The 19,496-nt window shown below is 34.4% G+C and overlaps 2 protein-coding genes and 1 non-coding gene across 3 annotated transcripts; all 3 read right to left on the bottom strand.

The window, feature by feature from the left end:
- Positions 1–1,128: 1,128 nt before the first annotated feature.
- Positions 1,129–4,896, bottom strand: LOC115971326. The gene is made up of 3 exons (XM_031091189.1): positions 4,296–4,896; positions 2,638–4,189; positions 1,129–2,543 (listed from the first exon to the last, which is right to left on the bottom strand). The coding sequence occupies exons 1-3, from the start codon at positions 4,585–4,587 to the stop codon at positions 2,360–2,362; spliced, it is 2,028 nt and encodes a 675-aa protein (XP_030947049.1). The 5' UTR covers positions 4,588–4,896; the 3' UTR covers positions 1,129–2,359.
- Positions 4,897–10,766: 5,870 nt separating this feature from the next.
- On the bottom strand, positions 10,767–16,896 carry LOC115972082 (probable sugar phosphate/phosphate translocator At3g17430). The gene is made up of 10 exons (XM_031092230.1): positions 16,639–16,896; positions 15,751–16,003; positions 15,547–15,654; positions 14,668–14,699; positions 14,527–14,577; positions 13,818–13,879; positions 13,460–13,721; positions 12,373–12,638; positions 12,194–12,282; positions 10,767–11,317 (listed from the first exon to the last, which is right to left on the bottom strand). Exons 2-10 carry the CDS (start codon positions 15,832–15,834, stop codon positions 11,237–11,239), a joined length of 1,035 nt encoding a protein of 344 aa, XP_030948090.1. The 5' UTR covers positions 15,835–16,003; positions 16,639–16,896; the 3' UTR covers positions 10,767–11,236.
- Positions 11,789–11,906, bottom strand: LOC115972663. The gene has a single exon (XR_004087524.1). It is a non-coding gene; the product is annotated as a small nucleolar RNA snoR2/U65 (small nucleolar RNA).
- Positions 16,897–19,496: the final 2,600 nt, after the last annotated feature.

Raw genomic sequence — 19,496 nt, 5'->3', positions numbered from 1 at the left:
TAGAAAATGAATTAAAACACTTCTCCAAAAAAAAATCAATTAAAAAGAGTTTAACTACAAGCTAGTTTAAAGTTATTTCTTCAACCCACTACTTGACTATTTATAAAATTACGGATAAGGATTTGCTACAAACTAAGTTGCAGCAAATCGTGCAAAATAGTGATGTGTCAATATCAGAGAACACCACCTATCTTGCCCCTAGAGAGGTGTTGTTCTCAAATATTGACACATCACTATTTTGCAAAATTTACTACAACTTAGTTTGCAGCAAACCCTTACCTTAAAACTATTCATGTAAAGGTCATCTTGCTCCACATAAATGGCCTCTTCAATTCCCACATAATGGATGGAAGAAAGATAACTCAAAATTGATTTGAAGCTAAACCAATATAATTATATCTAAAATAAATATTACCTTCAAAAGCTTGTACATCAACAAATAAAGTGTAATAAATTCTCCATTAAATCATGTTTTATATCTTTCTTAAGAAATAAAGTCGAAACATACATAAATATCAGGAAAAGCACACATCTTCATTGAACTTGTATCTGAAAATCAATAAAATATTCAAAATTATATTTTCCTTTCAAAGAATATGCATTACAACTCATTATTGAATATTTATTATTTTTTAACTTGTGTCTTTAAGAAAAAACTATTCCAAACTTATAATTGAATTAACTTTTTTAATTTTATATTTTTCTAAAAACCAATGCCAAATTTTTATAAGAGGACATTTTAAAAGTTAAGTTAAATTACAAATTCCACCCTCTTAAAAACAGAATTATATTATTATAAGAGTAAACTGAATTCGGGACAAAATTAGAGTGAACTACGTAATTTAACCTAAAACTTAAGTGTATACACAAACATGAACAATTCTGCAAAATTTATTTGGGTTGAGCAGATTACTTAGAATCCACCAGGTTTGATTGGGTTTTAAGCAAATCAAATGTCCTCAAACAATTCATTTGAAAACCCATACCGGTCTAGGCACAGATCAACGATTCTCATTTTGCTCTTAACACAGAAGAGACAACCAAAAAATATTATACTGGCTCTTCACAAAGATTAAAGATATATGGGTTTCAAGCTTCAACATCATATTTGACAAACAATTTCCCACATACTTCCAAATTTGAGCTGAAACAATCCATTAAAAATGAAACTGAAGAGAAAATAAACAGCAATAAAATCATATTTGAAGCATACCCAAATACTTTCAGTACTGGTATTAAGCCAACCTATTACCACATATTGGGTATAAAACAACATTAAAAGGAACTGAAATGCAAAAAAACATTTCCAAATTGCTACTACCAGTGTTCTTCCCAGAACTGTATTGTTTTCTACCAGCAGGATGGTTGATACAAACAGTGTCTAAGTAGAAGACAGAGCTCCAGCTGTACCACCCAAATCAAAGCAAATTTATTTATGACCAAACCCTACATGATCCAGAAATCGAAAACATATATTCACATACGCTCGTGTGCTAGACAATGCTCCGTCTCATACTTCCAAAACCAATACAAAAAGTCTCCAGCCATAAAGAAACTCTGAAGAGAGCATACCTTATAAGATTCTTTGATGCCTATGGAGTTGCTTTCTTTTTCTCAATAACTTTCTTCCAGTCCATTAACTGAACCACTAAACTCCACATTTGTTGTAGTTGCCATCTCAAAACCTTCAACAGAACAGAGTACAGACATAGGTGATAGGACACATCTTCAATAGAACTTATCTCCGGGGGCCCTATATCACAAGTCAGCATAACCTGATCATGCCGGCCATACTACAAATGATTATACATCAATGGCTATGAAACTCGTTCAAGACTTCATGTTTTTAAAAAGAAAGCTTACCACTCTTCCAATAGTGCCTCTCCTAAAATACCCTATCATTTAAAAACAAGGCCTAGGAAGGAGCAGTAGCTCTAATTAAGCAATATCTGGCAAGAACCAAATGTCTAATAGATGGCTTGTTCAGACAAAAGCCTCATAGTTCAGGTCCAAACAACCTTTGAAAAGATACGAATATGATGCAGAGAGCAGCTTCCAGCAGCCACACTGTGGGGGAATTATAATAGACTAATAGGCTACCTTAATAAAAGCAGGCTCTCTCTCTCTGTAGAAGCCAGCTAGTTTCCAGCCAAACAAGGGAAAAAAAAAATCAAATAACCTAACCTGCTTAATCCACAATCTAGAAGTTCCACCTACCATAGTTTTTTAGATAATATAGTTCATATCAAAAGTGACCCATGTTCCTCCAGTCAACAAATCCAATTAAATGACGATAAACTTGCACCTGTAACCATCTTAAGGCCACTTTTTTTTGGTACCAAAACTGAACTTGATAAAGTCAAGCACCAGTTTCAATCCCTATATCAGTTTTAGTCTCTGAAAGAGAAATGGAAATCGGCTGCCATCCTGAGTGATGAGGATTAATCCATTTTCTAGCGACGACCATATTCAAGATCTGGAATATTTCGCCCAAAGAAAGCCCTTCTAAACATGCTTTCCTTAGTGTCAAAGCTGCTTCATATCTGCAGTGCAAAGAAAAGACAGCAATTGTTCAAGTAGTAAGAATTTGCTAATCCAGGAAGACAAAGTATTGAAAAAATCATTAAACCATTCTACCTGCTTTGAGTAGCCATCATTGCTGATCGTCCAGCTGAGGTAGTAAGAAACTTCTGTATGCTATCCAATGCTTTCGGGTACTGATTAGGATTACCACCTATAGGGTTCACACACTTCCATAATCTCTCATTTTTACCAACATAGAACTGCACTGCACCTACATTCTGCACGACTACCATATTTTGGTCAATTGCACTATCCAATGCCTTTCTTACATCAGTATTTCTGTGTTTCGGATCTCCATAACGAATGCAATCAGTTATGTTTGCTTCAGTAGGCGTAATTTTTTCGTTTTTCAGGGTGTTTAAGGCAAGTAGGATGACACCAATAAGCCCTTGCACTTTCTCAGAAGGTGGTGCACGACCTTGTGATCCCCAGCCACCATTACTAGAAACAGGTGGTGGTGGATATTCAGAACCGCGCGGAGGATACCTGTTGTTCACATTATCATGATGAAATCCTTGGCCACCATGCAGGTTATTGCCTTTTTGTGGCCCGTTTGCGCGAGCTGGAGGATATGGAGATTCTGTAGAGCTTGGCCGATACTCATTAGGAGGGTTTTGAGCATAATTGGGAAAATCAGAGATATTTAACCGACCCATATCAGGTGGAGGAGGGTAATATCTAGGGCCATCAGGTCTTTGAGGAATTGACTGAAAACCTTGACCACGAGCATTTGAATGATGCACATTCTCGGGTCCAGGTCCAAACGAATTTTGCATTTGTGGGGGGTTGTTGGGCCTCAAAGGATTAGGATATTGATTTTGTGGGTTTCCTACGAAATTACTAGCATTACTCCCAGCTGAATTATCAACACTGCCATGAAACAAATTGGGGGAAGACCGACTAGTAGGAGGCTCCATGCTACCAAAGAATTCATGTGGGGCTTTCTTAAACTGCTTTTTTTGCATATGTTCCGGTTGGTAAGGGTAGTCATTGTTGTTTTTACTCTCCGGCATACTTGAGGCTCGTGGTACATTTGTCTGATTCTGATTTACATTTTTTCGAATATTTTTCCCTTTATACTTACTCTCCCCCCTCCCCCCTCCTCCTCCTCCTCCTCCACCACCACTTCCACTACTACCTCCACTAGAAGGCCTTTGATTATCCGAATTGAATTGCATCGGTTGGCTGCTATATTGGCTATATTGACTAGGTTCCGATACAGAATAGTGCATAGACATAGGCACAGGCATAGGCATAGACATAGGCACAGGCATAGGCATAGGCTTAGGCTTAGGCATCATATCAAAATTCGAACTATGGAAACTAAAACCATTAGCAAACTGAGACGATTCGCCACTGGAAAGTGGGGGGCCACCGGCAGAGAGACTAGTCCAAAGCCACACACTCTTAGCCGCAGCAATGAGCGGCGCGGAAGCCTTCTGCGGCTGCGCTAAAAGAATATTATATCTCCTCATACGAAGCTGATGGAGAGCATTAGAGAAATCCCTATCTCCTGATATTAACAAATAGTTCGCCGGAGCAGGATTGTCCACTGCCCAAAACAACATATCCACTAATATCTTCTTGTCACTCGCATCTTTCACCCCTAAATAAAATATAAATATATATATTTTTACAATTAACACTAGATCTAATCCAAGATCTAGAAATTAAAAAAAAATAAATAGAGTGAGTTGAAAAGAAAGGGTTACCGGCGGGGACGTGGTTGAGGGAGATGCCGGTGGAGGAGAGAGCTTGTTGGACGGCGGAGTTGATGCGGTTGGTGTCGCCGTAAGCGGAGATAGAGACGGGGCCGCAGTAGTTCATATTGACGAGTGCGGAACTGATGTTCTGAGCGATTTTGTGTGGGTCACTCCCTTTCTGCACTTGACAGTTCTCTATGTCCCACCACACCGACGTTTTCGCCGATACGTACTGCGCTTCCGCTAATCCTCCTCCTGAACTTGACGACGTCGTTGCGCCCACGCTATCTCCTCCTACCATCTTTAAATCTCTCTTTTTTTTTCTTTTTTTTTTAGAAAAAAAAAAAAAATAGTCTCTCTTTCTCTCTCCTCTCTAATTCACCTTCCCCTTCTTCTTCTTCTTCTTCTTCTTTCTCAAATCTCTTGCATCATCGTCGTGTATTTGATTTCTCTTCTTTCCCCTTTCTCTTCTTTCTTCTGATTCTTTGTTTCTTTCCTCTTTTTCTTTTTCTTCTCTCTGTGTGAACTGCCACTATATCAGACGGGAATCGAGGTCTGTTTTTACTATTTTGTCCCTCGGCATCATTGTGATTTCCGCGCACGGCGTACTCAACTCAGCACTACCGTATTTATTACCACAATACACTGTTTCGAACACTAGTGGAAAATAGAAATACACACGGAACAAAGCTTTAACCTAATATTAAATAACGGGTTCGAATTTGGTAAAAAACTGAAGTGTGTAAAACTCATATTTTATATCATTTAATAAGTGATTGTTATATCAATATTTTACTTAAAATTTAATTCATCTTACCATATCAAATAATATCTCAATAAATTTCTAATTTGGTTGAATTTATATATGAGTATCATAATTTTTTTTTTTTAATACAACATAGAATTTCTACTCTAACATAATCTAAGTATATATGTGTGTGAAATTTCCTCCTGGAGACTTGAATCCCGGCCTTTAACCTCCACACCCCCACAAACATTTATACTTGTAGAGTGACCACCTCACCAAGGGTGCACAGTGGTTGAGTATTAGAATTAATTGAGTGTGGTTATGTTTATTCTTAAATATATGATAAGATGATATGACATATTGGGATTAAATGAATAAAACAACAGTTTTACACCATATCCTTACAGAATTTAATTTCATATATTTCCAATTAGGGTTTAACTTATCTCCAATACTTTTTTAAGTGGACATGTCTTTTTGTTTTAAGGTAGCGTTTGGTACAAGAGGATCCATATTACTCCTGGCATCCAAATTTATAGGAATGTGATTCCTTGTAGATGTGGCAAAACGGGTGAGTCAGGTCAGGTTTGGGTCGAGTTGACCCGTATTTTTCAAACAAATTTTTTTTTTTAAAAAAAAATTAGATGCAATCTATCAATTGTTTATGAGTTCCTTAACTGTGATTAGATTCTCACTGGTAATACTGTTACCACTTACCAATTACCACTAAACACTTGAAACCCAAATTTGGTACAACTCTTGTTCCAGCTTTCTAGAAGCTAATCTTGGTATAATTTTCGATCTGTTTAAAGTAGAAAGAAAAAATGAAGGTAGCAACTAGCAAGTAAAGAATGATAAACTATAATAGAGTACATAACATATTAAGTAAAGAATAATAAGTAAATATTTTATAAGAATATTTTACTCAACGTTGGCAGACATGGCAAAACAGGCGGGGCAGGTCGGGTTCAGGTCAGGTCAATCAGGTTGCAAGTCAAAATGGGTCATTTTTAAACGGGTTAATCAAGTCGGGTCAGAAAATTCTGACCCATTTTGCCATGTCTAATTCCTTGCAATCTGATGCCTCGGAATGTAGCTATTCTTATGTTTTATTTCATTGGAAATCTTTTAAAATTTCTAAAAATGTGAGATGATAATATTTGGTTTATTCCTAGGAATTTTAAATGAATTATTTATTTTTCTCATTCTATACTTAGATTTGAATGTAAACTATCAAGTCCTTTAAAAAAAAAAAAAAACCTTCCTCTAAATAAATAATAAAAAACAAAATATAAACTATTAATTATGACAAATTCATTAAAACTGTAGTCTAACATTTTAAAATGACAAGTACAATACAAAAAATAACTATTTAAATTCTCAAATGCTTTATTCTTAATAATAATTTTTAAAAGAGTTTAATCCATAACAAAACAACATAACAACGTTTAGGTCTATAAGACAAGAGAAAAGATATTGATAATTTGTTTTATATTTTATCTTAATTACTTAAATGATAAGAAAAAATAGTTAAAATTGTCAATTTATAAAAAAATATAATTTCCTTTAAACTTGGAAATCTGGATACCCGCCTGTTTTAAAGGGAATCAACATTCCTACTAATAGAGGTTTAAAGGGGAAATTCAGATTCTTCTGGCATCTGATTTCCTAGCGTAATTTGCAACCAAACATGGAAATCTTTAAACATTCCTAGGAATCTTAAAACATTACCCCGTACCAAATGCCATATAAATATACAATAGCAAGTAGTAATGAATTTTAATTTTCACATTTTATTTAGTTAGTGGATGATATGGCAGTCTCTCATTAAAATAAAATGATATTCTTTTTTAAAAAATATTAGAGGTAAGTCAAACTCTTCTAATTATGGTGCTTATTTTTTATAAATTAATATTTCCATATATAAACACAAAAAAGAGACCTATTAATAACAATTATATATGGTACGGTATATTTTGTCATTAAAAAAAATATAATGTGCCTTATATATAATAGAATATAAATTGTTTTTCTTTATAAACAAAGCATAATGAGTTTCGTTATCAAAAAAAAAAAAAAGCATAATGAGTTTGAGTGATTGCATATTTTGAAAATTGAAAATTCTAACTTGGGGTGCGGTCAAAGAGAGAGACCTTGTTGAACGGCCGGACCTTGGAAAAGACCATGAATCGGTTAACTGCCTTAGTCAATTATTTATTATTATAGGAGCTAGAATAATAATTAATTATTATTGTTATATTCATTACGTGTATTTATGTTTATGGTGGTTGTGATTATTATATATATATATATATATATTTATATTAATGTAAACTCAATATATAAAAGGAGGAAAACGAATAGACTTTGATTGAAGGAAAGAATAAAACCTCACTGCTTATTTCAATATTTTTTATATATAAAATTTAATAATTACAACAATGGTAAAGAAAGAATTAAAATCTTGATTCTATGTATAAATAAATAAATAAGAGAACAAAAATAAAATTGGCATCATTCTTGGGATGATGGCCACTCTATGTGGGAGTGTAAGAGGGACAAAGATTAAACTTGAGTTTAAGTCTTCAAAAAAAAGTTTTACACACATTACACTTAGATTAAATTAGTAGTATATTGCAAGATCATTGAATGGAAAATATTGATCCTCATTTTAGTTCAACATGAAAAGGATAGACTTCAGACTTTGGGAGGAAAAATTAGATGCCGGGTGAAAATTAACCACCAATAAAAGAGGTAGCTGAGGGGCAATAAAAAAGACAAATTGCAATTAATGGTCTTTGTAATGTTGTGCATTAGTCTATTACAGTGATTGTCAAAAAAAAAAAAAAAAATAGTCTATTACAGTGGACGAGGATACTTCGGTAATTTCACGTCCCGCCCCCACTAGATCTGCCGCCCATCACTACCACCTTACATTATATTTTGCTACTAATTTATAAATTTTGGAACTTAGCACTGTCTTTTCTTTTTTCCTTTTTTGAGATAACTTTTTTTTCTTTTAACCACTTTAAACTTTAAAGACCATTCACGTTCAGTTTACAAACTTTAGTCAAATTTTAAATTAACTTTTTTTTTGTTTGGTTAAAAGGATGTAATTCATATACTAGAAAACAGAGAACAAGGAGCAGTTACGCTCATACAAAGTTCCCACTACATCTAGACTAGTCAACATGGCAACATCTGTTGGAGGGGATTGATAAATTACAAAATCCTAAGTACTAACGACACCTCTTCTAGCAAGGGCGTCGGTACACTTATTTGCTTCTCTAAAGCAATGTTGGATCCGAACTCTTGGGAGTCTTCGCAAGCCTTCTTTGCAATCCGCAATAATGACATCATTGTCATTCATGTTTCTCTCATCTTTCAAAAGCAAATCAATTACAATCTTTGCGTCAAGCTCAATAACAACATTTGTTAGATTTAACTCAATGCACAAGTTGATACCATCACGATGGCCTATAACTTAGCAGCCACACTAGTGGTATGACCGATTGTTCTGGCATACCCGCACACCCAATTCCGATTTGAGTCACAGATAAGTCCTCCGCCACCAGCCCGACTTGGGTTGCCCAATGAAGATCCATCTAAATTCAACTTGTACCAATTCTCTGGGGGGAGGGTGCCGCCAAACCTGGACAGAAAAAACAGGGCGTTTTACCTTGCCATCAACACCAAGGAATGCAAACTCAGTAGCTCTAGCAATCGTATCTGACTTGAGGGGTCCTTGGGCAGAGGTGTCCCTAAATACCACCTTATTGCGCCAAAGCCATAAACTCCAAACTCCAAATGGAAAGACAATACCCCAATTCAAACCGAGAAAGATTTTTGCTGTGAAGCACAGTTTAAATTAACTACAACTTTATTATGTTAGTTATCTTCTTTTCAAATACAGCATATATCTATCTTTTCAATTTTTTTTTTATACATCAATTACAAAAATTACAATATTTATCATAAATTTTTTAGAGTTTAGAAAGAGGACTTTGAAAAAGATTGAATAAAAAGAAGAGAATAAAATTTTACAAACGGCACAATGTTGAACTAGCATTTTACAGAATTTTGAAGTGTTCGAGAGCAGAATGTTGAACTTTTTTTTTAATGATTTTTGGCTCCCGTGCTCTTCAATTTTGTTAAAGCTTGTCACCTTCTTTTAATTGAAAAATTATTTTATGAGACATCTCGCTATTACAATGTGCGGGTCCTATATATGTGGATCTCACATGTTAATTATAATAAAGAAAATTCATGAGACTATCTCATAAGATATATTCTCCTTCTAATTATAATTCGATTGAGTTATTTGAATAATTTCATGAGTTTCTAAATTCTATCCATCAATTTTGAAAATTAGTGGATTAAATCTGTCATATCATCAACAATTTGAATAATATCAAAGTGGTGATAATTTGTTTAAATGTTAAGGATAAGGTAAAGTCTAATTTACTCATTTTAAAATAGATAGATAGAATTTTAGCAACTCCATAGTAGAGTTATCCAAATAAGAGTTATCCTAAAAACTTTGGAGGAATTTTTTATTTTTAGACTCTATAATGAATTTATTAGGAGTTATTATTATTATTATTATGAGAAGATGCTCTATTAGGAATTATTAGGAGTTATTAGGAATTATTGGACATTCTTATTACTATTCAATTATAGGAGTAATTAGTAAAGCGGCATCCCATGTGCAATACTCTTTGTGTGTAGTTTGAACCCTACTTACTGCTCTACTATTTACTTATCTCAAAAAGAGTAAATCTAGTGCCACAAAATTTTCACAGCTCTGCCACAATTTTACTACATGGTAAGTTGTAAGTGGTAGAAATAAAATACTAAAATACTAGCAACTCGTGAGCGGTAAAATCATGCACCCACTATTTTATTTTTACTACTTACAACTCGCTATGTAGCAAAGTTTGTGGCACTAGACTTTCTCTCTAAAAAATAAAATACCTACTGCTCTACTATTTACTTATCTTAAAAATAAAATATTATAATCAGTAAAGTAATAAGAAGAGTATTGCTTTTTTTGAATTTAACTTACCTCTAATATTTTTTTAACTAAAATCTCCTTTTATTTTAATGAGAAATTAACATTTACCATTGTATATTTAAAATAAAAGTACAGGAGGTAAGCCAAACTCACTTTTTTTAATGCCCACAAACCTTCTTTTTTTTGGGACGCAAATGCCCACTAACTAAAGTAGTCTCAAATTTATTTAATTTGGTTTGCAAAGCAAGTAGTCCCATTCGACAAATGCAGAAGAAAAGATAAAATAAAGTAGATCAAATGAACTTCTTTTTCTTTTCTTTTTTTCTTTGAGAGAGTTTAGGAGTCATGCTTTTGGTACCATGAACTCCTTTGGATGGAAACTGCTCTATTTTCCGTGCTCCATAAAGTAATATCCTTGCATCATCCATTATATTAGGCAGATGGCCCATTTTAAATCAGAGTCCACCAGCTCTTGCCTATTGTAACATTTGTCGTGATATATTTTTCAACTACCACTTCTTTTTTAATAAAATTCCAAAAGATATAATCCCAATAATATGAAAGATTTTGAAGAATAATCTATCATCTGCCTGACAAAGTTTTCCTTCAAACCGGTTTGAAAAAATCTCCATCCAACCCTTTAAGTGATGAAGAATAAAATTATTTACATATACTATTTAAACAAATCACATGACTCATTAAATTAAATAAGTCATAGTGACTAAAAAGTATGATTTTATCAATTGCCACATAGTGATTTAGAGGTAAACTTTTTCCTCATAGTTTTAACAACATTCGAAGTTACAAGCCTAAGGACAATATGGCCCTGAGTATTGTTCAACATTTATTGTACTCTCAGTATATTCTATAATTTTCTGCTAAGGAATGGCACTTCCAATGAAAATTTTGGATGAAACTAAACCTGACTGCTTGCTCAAAGTCTTAACGGTGAATCAATTTATAGTCATATTCATATATATAAAGATGCCCCGTGGAAAGAAATATATATATATTTCCACAATAAGAAAAGAAGGATTTATACCTTGACTGGCTACTTTTGCAATTCATTCTCAGATTCTAAGCTGTATTACTACAAAGCTGGCTTCTCACAAGATGAGAGATGAGACATACTCGAGGAAGAAATTAAACCAGCTACTTCATCCACATTTGAATCAGGAACAAAATTATTCATACATTCCTTCCACCACTAATGTTGTGTACATTGTCATTGGGGTCATACAGATCAGATGCCTTCAACGTCTTCAACTCCTGCAATGTTTGAAAATAAAAAGAAGAGACAAGATGATTACTTGAAAAATATGGGAAACCATTCCAGAACTACTTTGGCAAAACATAATTACTTCTCCCTTAGTTTAAGGGGGTTTGTGTGTGGGGTTGGGGGGGGGGGGGGGGGGGGGGGGGAAGTGCTTTCCCTGTAACTAAAAATGAATATAACTATAGTCCCACAACTTAATCTGCCTCTTTTGAAGAAACTTGCAGAGGTAAAGCAGTTCAATCAGATAGTGACAGTTCCAAAGTGATTGCAGAATTGGAGGTAGGAAGATTAAGATTATGTATTTGCTCCCCAATTAAACAATATCTATAAGATGTGAGGTTCCCCGTGAGGCCAGACATCTGATTTTGATGATGCCTATCCATGTCATGGCTAATGCACAATTTCCTCAAATGTTGGGGATTCTTTTTTTTTTTTTAATAAGTAAATATAAACATAACAGATAAGAATGTAATCGCGGAAAACAGTTCCATGGACCAATGTTGTATAAGATCCACAGGTTCCTATCAAAGATGCGAAACACATTAATTGCTCTTGGTCAATTGGTCCAATCATAGCATCACCGGTCAAAGCTGTTGGGGAAAAAATTTTCACATATTTAAGATTAAGTGTCTGTTTGGCATTGGATTCAACGCCAGTTGTTTTGCTTTTAGTTTTTATGAACAACTTTTTAAAATCTCTTTTTTTTCTTACTTTTTTTCAATTTTTCAAAATACAAGTATACTTTAGCACACTTTCAACAAAAAGCTAAATAAGTTGTTCCAATAAGTCATACACTAAAAAGAGCATATATACCAATCAACCTACAAGGCTACAATACAATAAGACTAGCAGAAAAGATTAACCATTACCACTCTTTCTGGGAGATTTTCGATAAGAAGTTGAGATGCACGAGCATCCCTGACCTTCAAGTAGTTATACATGACAACACCACAGAGAGCTGCAGAAAGAGAGAATTAGTTCTATAGTAAACATAAATATCGACCAGAAAAAAGTTTAAGTCAAAACCAATGACATGCCAAAAACGTACCTATTGCATAACCAATTATGTTGAGCCCAGTGATCACAGACTCAGGAAATAGAACAGTTGAAAGGGCAATGAGAATCCAGTCTTTCAAAACTCCAGCAACACGGATAGTTACAGCTCCAGTTCTACCAATTACTAAGAAAATTGAGAAGTTCAAAGCTAGAGCACAAAGTGCATTTGAGAAGAATATCCAGAAATTGAACTGAATCTGGGAAACTTCCATTACAGGCTTCTCTAGAAAATACCAAGGAATAAACAAGAAGACAAAGCTGCACATGACAATGGATGGGAATGAGCAATTCAGCAGAACAGCATAAAACTATAATTTCAACCAGAGACTGCATATCAAATGATTTATCTGGAATCAAATACAGAGTCATTTTTATTTTGCTTTTCCCACACTCCCCAAAATGTTCTTTCCAGAATGTTGCTGCTAAAATGGGCTTTCCTCAAGAGTCACATTAAAATTTAGCAGCCAAGGAACAATGCATGAGAAGAGCACAATTTAAGGCAATGTTTGAAGGAAATAGCTGAATCCCATCATTCTCAATATCATAGTGAAGTCATAGATGATATGAAGAAGTGATAAAAACCATGCAAGATAAAATACCATCAATAAATGATCAAAAAGATCAGAGGCACCAGATAATATTTCAGGGACACAGTGGATACATCTCCACATGTGGCTGTGTCCAGTTCACTCCTGAACTAAACACAAGCCAGATCCACAATTCAGTATAATAATTGATTAAAGATCTAGAAATATACTGAAGCAAATGTGTGATTTAAGCTAAAGGAAGAAAAATGGGCCAAAGGAAGGCCAAGAATGACATGAAACTAGTGAGGAGGGGCATTATTGTCAAAGATGTAATAAAGACCAAAGAGGATTCATGAATCCTCAATTAGTTTTTTTTTTTCCTTTGGGTGGGAGGTGGGGGTGGGGGGGGGGGGGGGTGGGTTAAGGCATAACAAGATCAAGTTATTTAAAGATCTGAACTATCACAAAAGAACCATTCATGCTTGAATCAACAATTCAAACCCACAAATGGGACTATCATTGAAAGGTTCCAAATATGTGAGAATGATATACCTGCATGGAGCTATGTAATATAAGCTGGTGATAGGATTTAAAGTTAAGCCCTTCTTCTGAAGAAGAACTTGCGTTAAGACCAGCCTGAGAGCTTCACCAAACATTCCCATGACCTGATAACCCGTACCCAGAACATTAAAGTGAATTTCCCCATATGAGGAAATGACAACTCCAACACTGACGAGCACCATGTTCAAGAACACATCACACCTTAATTTGTCAGTGCCACAAACAACCGCTGTGAGGAATGTCGCCACTGGCACTGTAAAATCCAGATTTTAAGATGTATTCACTACTTTGCCATTTAGTAGTTTCCCAAGGCATAACAATGATATACAAATACAGAGTCTTAACATACTCAGGGATTTAAGCATCTGGATGAAGGCCACAGAAATGTACAGATAAGCAGTATTGCCAAACCTGCCCACAAAGAAAATGCATTAGAGATTTTTTAATATACAATTTAACATGTAAGAACCAACATGAAATCCATGCCATTGAGGATATGGAAATAACAAGTAACAGATTGAGCGCATTATTAATTTTGATAAATCTACATTATGATGCAAAAGCAAGTATTCAAGTCATGAACATATTATCTCATAAAAAATTACCAATGATCTAAATCAATTGTCTAACATACATTTTGAAGCATTTGATAATTAAATTTTTAGCCCAAGAAACTCTACATGAAATTTAGATTTCGATAATAGCAAAGAAAGAAAATACACTACCCATAACCAATCAATTGTCTCAACCAATCCTTTCTGCATAATGATGGAAATGCTCACAAGGCACAAAAAACAACTCTCCTCGCAATCCAGGAGAATTAGGTAGCGTTGTTCATGGTTGAGACAATCTTAGGCAATTATTAATTTCAAAGTTACACATAGAACCACATTAAGGAAGTAACTAGCTAAATTTAAATTGTTGCTCCTTGTCTAAACATTGGAAAAATAAACGAAGAAAAGCCTCAAGATAGCATCCTGGAATTGTCCCCAGCTGAAGATGGAACACAGTAACTGGATTCAAACTAGAAGTCTAATTCTACAATATACATTACTTACCATAAACTAGACGCAAAGAAGGCGCTTATAGGAATGACACATGTAGCATATCTGCAAAGCCAGGAATATTCCTTAAGGAAGAAAGTATTAATGACACAAAAAAATTAAAATAAAAAATCAAAGTGCATGTCACAAGCTTACATTTGGAATGTCATTTTAATAGGAGAAACAACCTGCACCAATAAAAAATATCAACTGTTTGGCCAACAAAGAATAGCGTTAAGGGAAAACAATGCAGGAAAGAAAAGGTAGACCTAGGCACAGAGAACAAATTAAACAGATGAGAAGAAAGTGGAAAAAGAAAAGGGGTGAGACCCAAACGAAGAACAACATTTCAGAAAGTTAAACAGTATATTTCAATCTTCATTTGTCCCCATAGTAGCTCTTTAATATTTACATCTTTTATGTGGGACCGCATCATACCTGTCTTCCTTTTTCATGTCCTACAGAAAATCATTTCTTCTATTGTATATAAGCAAACTCAACCTAGGATCCCAAATCTCAAACTAATTTAAAACTGAACATAAAGTACTCAAACCAACTCCACTCAACTAAGCATAATCCCATCAAATTGGGTTGGGAACATGTTTTGAGACTTAGTTTACCACACTGTTGATCCATTGAGGTCATATGATAGCTTGTTCAAAGACAAAAACTTGCACAAGTATTTTACATTTTTATGCTAAATCTTCCAATGTGAAAATTAAGACCCTAGAAGTTCCAAATGCCGGAAATCATAAGATGAACAATGATCACCAATGCAGTTAAATGGGAACAAAAGCATGAGAGCACATATCACAAAATTGTTGCCACCCACATTAACGCTATAGTTGTGTTGCCAAATCCTATGTCTACTACTCAGGGTTAGTCTATCAAATAAATCTTCACCACAATTTTTTTCTTCAAAGTTCCTTATAATTACCAAAAAAGAATGGCTGGTAGCATCAAACCTAGTGAAGAGAAGCAGATAGACTATTCAAAGTGAAGGCATCTTTAGTTCAAACAGAATCCTATGCGTACCTTGAAAACACGGATGAGAAAGAATGCAACCACACCAGAAAATCCCATATGAATCATAGTGAGGGTTATAGGATATGGAAAATTGAAGTACTTTGTCGAGAGAACCCACTGCAAATGAACAAAAAGCAAAGTAATATTCATTATTCAATATTTAAAACAAAAACAAGACAGAACAAAAAGAGCTGAAAAAACAGAATGCCTTACTTTGTTGTACAAAATAACCCCAGATGAAAGCAATATGTAGACTAGAAGGTAAATATACGTCAAGAGATGCTCCCTGTTGAGCATTGTGTCCGGACTACAATTCCTACAAAAGCCCTTCAATAAAAATAACTCCTTGCTTGCCAAATGCCAAGCCTCAAACACTACAAGCTTTTCAAACGAAAAACTGGAGCACGCCAAGAATATTTCCCCATAAAGATGGTGCAACTAACACTGTTTAACTGGAGATTTCCCCCTGTTCAACAACCATTATCAACAAACCAACTATTAATACAAAAGCTTTCACCAAAAATCCCACATTTATATCACTAAAACTTGCAAAAGAGTAACACACATTATTATTATATCATAGAGTCCAGAATGAATCCAAATCCTTTTTTTGATAGGTAGAATGAATCCAAATCCTATAAAACACTACCTTAAGTTTCCACTAAAAAGCAAGTAATTGTTTAACATTTTCAATTAAATCAATCAAGCAACACAACACAACAAACAAGTAATCTTTCCCTTATTTTGGAGCAAACACATAAGTAATCACCCATTGCTGTTTCAATTAGAACAATAAAAAATAAAAATAAAAATAAAAATACAAAAACAAATTAAAGTAACAACATTATGTATCTCCAGCATGGAAAAACAAACTCAAATTTGGATCATATATAATCACCCCAAAGCAACTCATATTAAAAACTATTAAGTAATAATTAATTAGTAATTAAATAGCTAATTATTGGCCAAAAAAAATTACTAAACATGACATTATCTATCTTTACCATAATATTTCACAGCTACATTACAAACAATTACTTCTTCTTTGTTGAGAAAAGTGGAAACAAATATACAAAATGTGAATGGAAAAAGTGTACTCACACACACACACAGAGAGTCAAAGCTGCGAATCTGATTCAAAAGAGAGAGAGGGAATGGCGGAGTTCGCAGAGAGAATGTGAAAACGACGTCGTGTTTAGGTTTTTAGGGTGAGAATTATAGAATCGGGGTTTGGGGTTTGAGAGAGTGAGTGAGAGAGAGAGAGAGATCCGAAGATAGAAAGGCAAAGGCGTGTATGAGTAATATAACCCATATTATACTATATATTAGCGTGTTTTTGTTTTTGTTTTTGGCTCTCTTCTGCTTCGTCTTTGTTGGTATAACAGCCAACATTCATTACAGACCCATCGATGACAACGATGTCGTTTTTTGCATTCATTTAGGCTCTAACACACAATTTATTTAAGCCACAAAATATAAAGTTTTTTAAAAATAAAAAATAAAACAAAATTATAATACTGAGAGTCTGTTTGGAATCCATTTATTTTGCTAAAACTGAAAACTTTTTACTGAAAATATTGTAGATAAAGGTAAGAGTTAGTTGAAATAGTATAGTGAGAACCATGAATAGTAGCAAAAATAAACTAAATAGTAAAATAAGCTTACTTTTTAATTTTGAGGCAAACCCTCACTAATAGGTTGTTTTTTTTTACGGGGAGAGGATAAAATACAAAAACCACGTTCAAGTGTTGTATAGAACTAAATATCATATTAACAGGTGTCTTTAGGTCAATTATTAATAAATCATTTTAGGAAAATTTTGATATCACTTTTATGAAAAATATAAAAAGTCGTTAAAAAATTAATTATTTCTTTCCCATAAGAAGTTTTTAAAAATAATTCATAAATTAATGCCCGAAGGGCATTCGTTAACTCTTCCCTTAAAAGATCTAATTTTTCTAAGTACAAAATCTAATTTTTCTTAAGTACAAGGGAACCTTTAATACTACTGTTTAAAAGTTCAGCTTATCTTAGGGTGCGTTTTTTTCGGTGGAGAATAGAATTGGGAAATTATTTTACACTATCATGCGTGTTTGGGGCATATGCAAATAAGGTCAAACTAAATTTCATTTTCCCTTGACTGTAAAATACTCCCAGCTAACCCATAAAATCTTTTTCACAATTATTTTACCTTCACTCTATTTCCGGACTACACACCCAAAGAGAGAGAGTGAGAGAGAGCTCAAGCATAGCCTCAGACACTCCACCTAAAGACAACCCAAGCACATCCTCGCCAGTCAAATCCCCGTCCTTGTCCTCTCCACATGACGGTGAGTGCTCTGTTCCTCTTCCTTCCTTTCTTTTCTTGCTCAAATCCATCTTGTTCAAACCCATCCTCGTTGTCGTCCCCTCTGTCTTGCTCAGTACCCAACTCCGACCAAGCAAGACCAGATTGAGCAATGCCTAAATCGGATCTACCCAATGCAGCTACTCACACCGATTTAAGCATCCCACCACACTCATCCCTGAAATTTCCGAAAACCCATTCCTCAAACCCACCACACCCTATCTGTTCCACTCCGACGAACCCATCCTTGAAATTTCCCACTCAAAGCCCAACTCCGATGAACCCACCACTCCTCATCCCTATACCAAATCCGAGAGAGAGAGAGAGATATATATATATATATATATTTACTTATATATTTATTTGTATAAATAAATGTGCATAATTTAGCATTGTTCTTGTGAATGTGGATGGTTTAACAAAACACATTGCATGGCTGTATATACTGATTGTGTTAGATATTAGGTTGTTGTGTTGGTTGACAGGGTGTGCTTGCTATTTTGTCATTGTGTCATTGTATACACTGTGTAATGTCTAAATAGCATGCTTGTCTATGTACATCTTATAGCAGTGTTTGCTATTTTTTAGATGAAGAAAAAAACCAAAGCAGCAATTCTTGCCTCAGTTGCATCTGTTCTTCTTATGGGGGTTGCATTGTTAAGGAAATTGCAGCGTAATCGACTATGTAGGGCACCTTATGTTAATTATGTACTTGAAAGAGAGCATTAGATAAATAGTATTTTGCATGGAAGTGAAAGATATTGTGTAAGTAAAATTAGGATGAAACCTATAGCTTTCCACTAGTTATGTGACATCCTCACTTAGGGGGAGCACATACGGCCGACTGTGAATGTGTTCGTTAGGGAGCAAGTGCTAATTTTCTTACACATAATTGGTCATAATGTGAGGTTTCATGTAATTGATAGTCGGTTCCATAGAACGACTGAGACTGTTCATAGATATTTTAGGGTCATCCTTAGGGGAATTATGAAATTATATAGAGCTCTAATAAGACTACCTAACGAAGATAAACCCCGAGAGATAAGGGATAGCAGAAGGTTCTACCCATATTTGAAGGTAAATATTGGAGCTTTTATGTATTTTTGTAATTGTGAAGATTTTCTGTATTTTTTAAACCATTACATCTGTCAAAAATTAGGATTATGTTAGAGCAATAGATGGCACTCATGTTCGTGCATTTGTTCCACCTGAAATACAAGGAAGGTTTCGTGGTCGCAAAGATGGAACCACTCAAAATATGTTAGCTGTCATTAGTTTTGACTTGAAGTTCACTTATGTATTGGCTGGATGGGAAGGCAATGCACATGATTCGCGTGTGTTAAATGATGCATTCCCTAGGCTAGGGGGATTTTCAATTCCTGAAAGTATTATAGGATTACTTCACCTTTTGGGTTTTTTTTTAATAAATTTTGTTCATTTTACTAAAGAATAATAGTGATTTCGATTTATTTTGCAATATATGTAGGTAAATATTATCTTGGTGATGCTAGATATGGTAATAAAAATGGAATTTTGTCACCTTATCAGAGTGTTCGATATCACTTGAAAGAGTTTAGTGATTGTCCTCTTGAGAATGAATGTGAATTGTTCA

The sequence above is a fragment of the Quercus lobata genome, chromosome 12 (genome assembly GCF_001633185.2).
Source record: "Quercus lobata isolate SW786 chromosome 12, ValleyOak3.0 Primary Assembly, whole genome shotgun sequence".
Lineage (NCBI taxonomy): Eukaryota > Viridiplantae > Streptophyta > Magnoliopsida > Fagales > Fagaceae > Quercus > Quercus lobata.
Note: the sequence above shows the minus strand (reverse complement) of the source record. Positions and strands in the feature narration are given on the sequence as shown.

Bases quoted from the DNA above. Each gene is read 5' to 3' on its own strand.
- LOC115972082 (XM_031092230.1), bottom strand. From the start codon at position 15,834: ATGCTCAACAGGGAGCATCTCTTGACGTATATTTACCTTCTAGTCTAC. The intron at 13,722-13,817 runs GTATGTTAAGAC...TGGATTTTACAG, and splicing joins CCAGATGCTTAAATCCCTGA to TGCCAGTGGCGACATTCCTC. The intron at 11,318-12,193 runs GTAATGGTTAAT...CAAACATTGCAG, and splicing joins AAAATCTCCCAGAAAGAGTG to GAGTTGAAGACGTTGAAGGC.
- LOC115971326 (XM_031091189.1), bottom strand. From the start codon at position 4,587: ATGGTAGGAGGAGATAGCGTGGGCGCAACGACGTCGTCAAGTTCAGGA. The intron at 4,190-4,295 runs GTAACCCTTTCT...TATTTTATTTAG, and splicing joins CCTCAACCACGTCCCCGCCG to GGGTGAAAGATGCGAGTGAC. The intron at 2,544-2,637 runs GTAGAATGGTTT...TTTGCACTGCAG, and splicing joins ATGATGGCTACTCAAAGCAG to ATATGAAGCAGCTTTGACAC.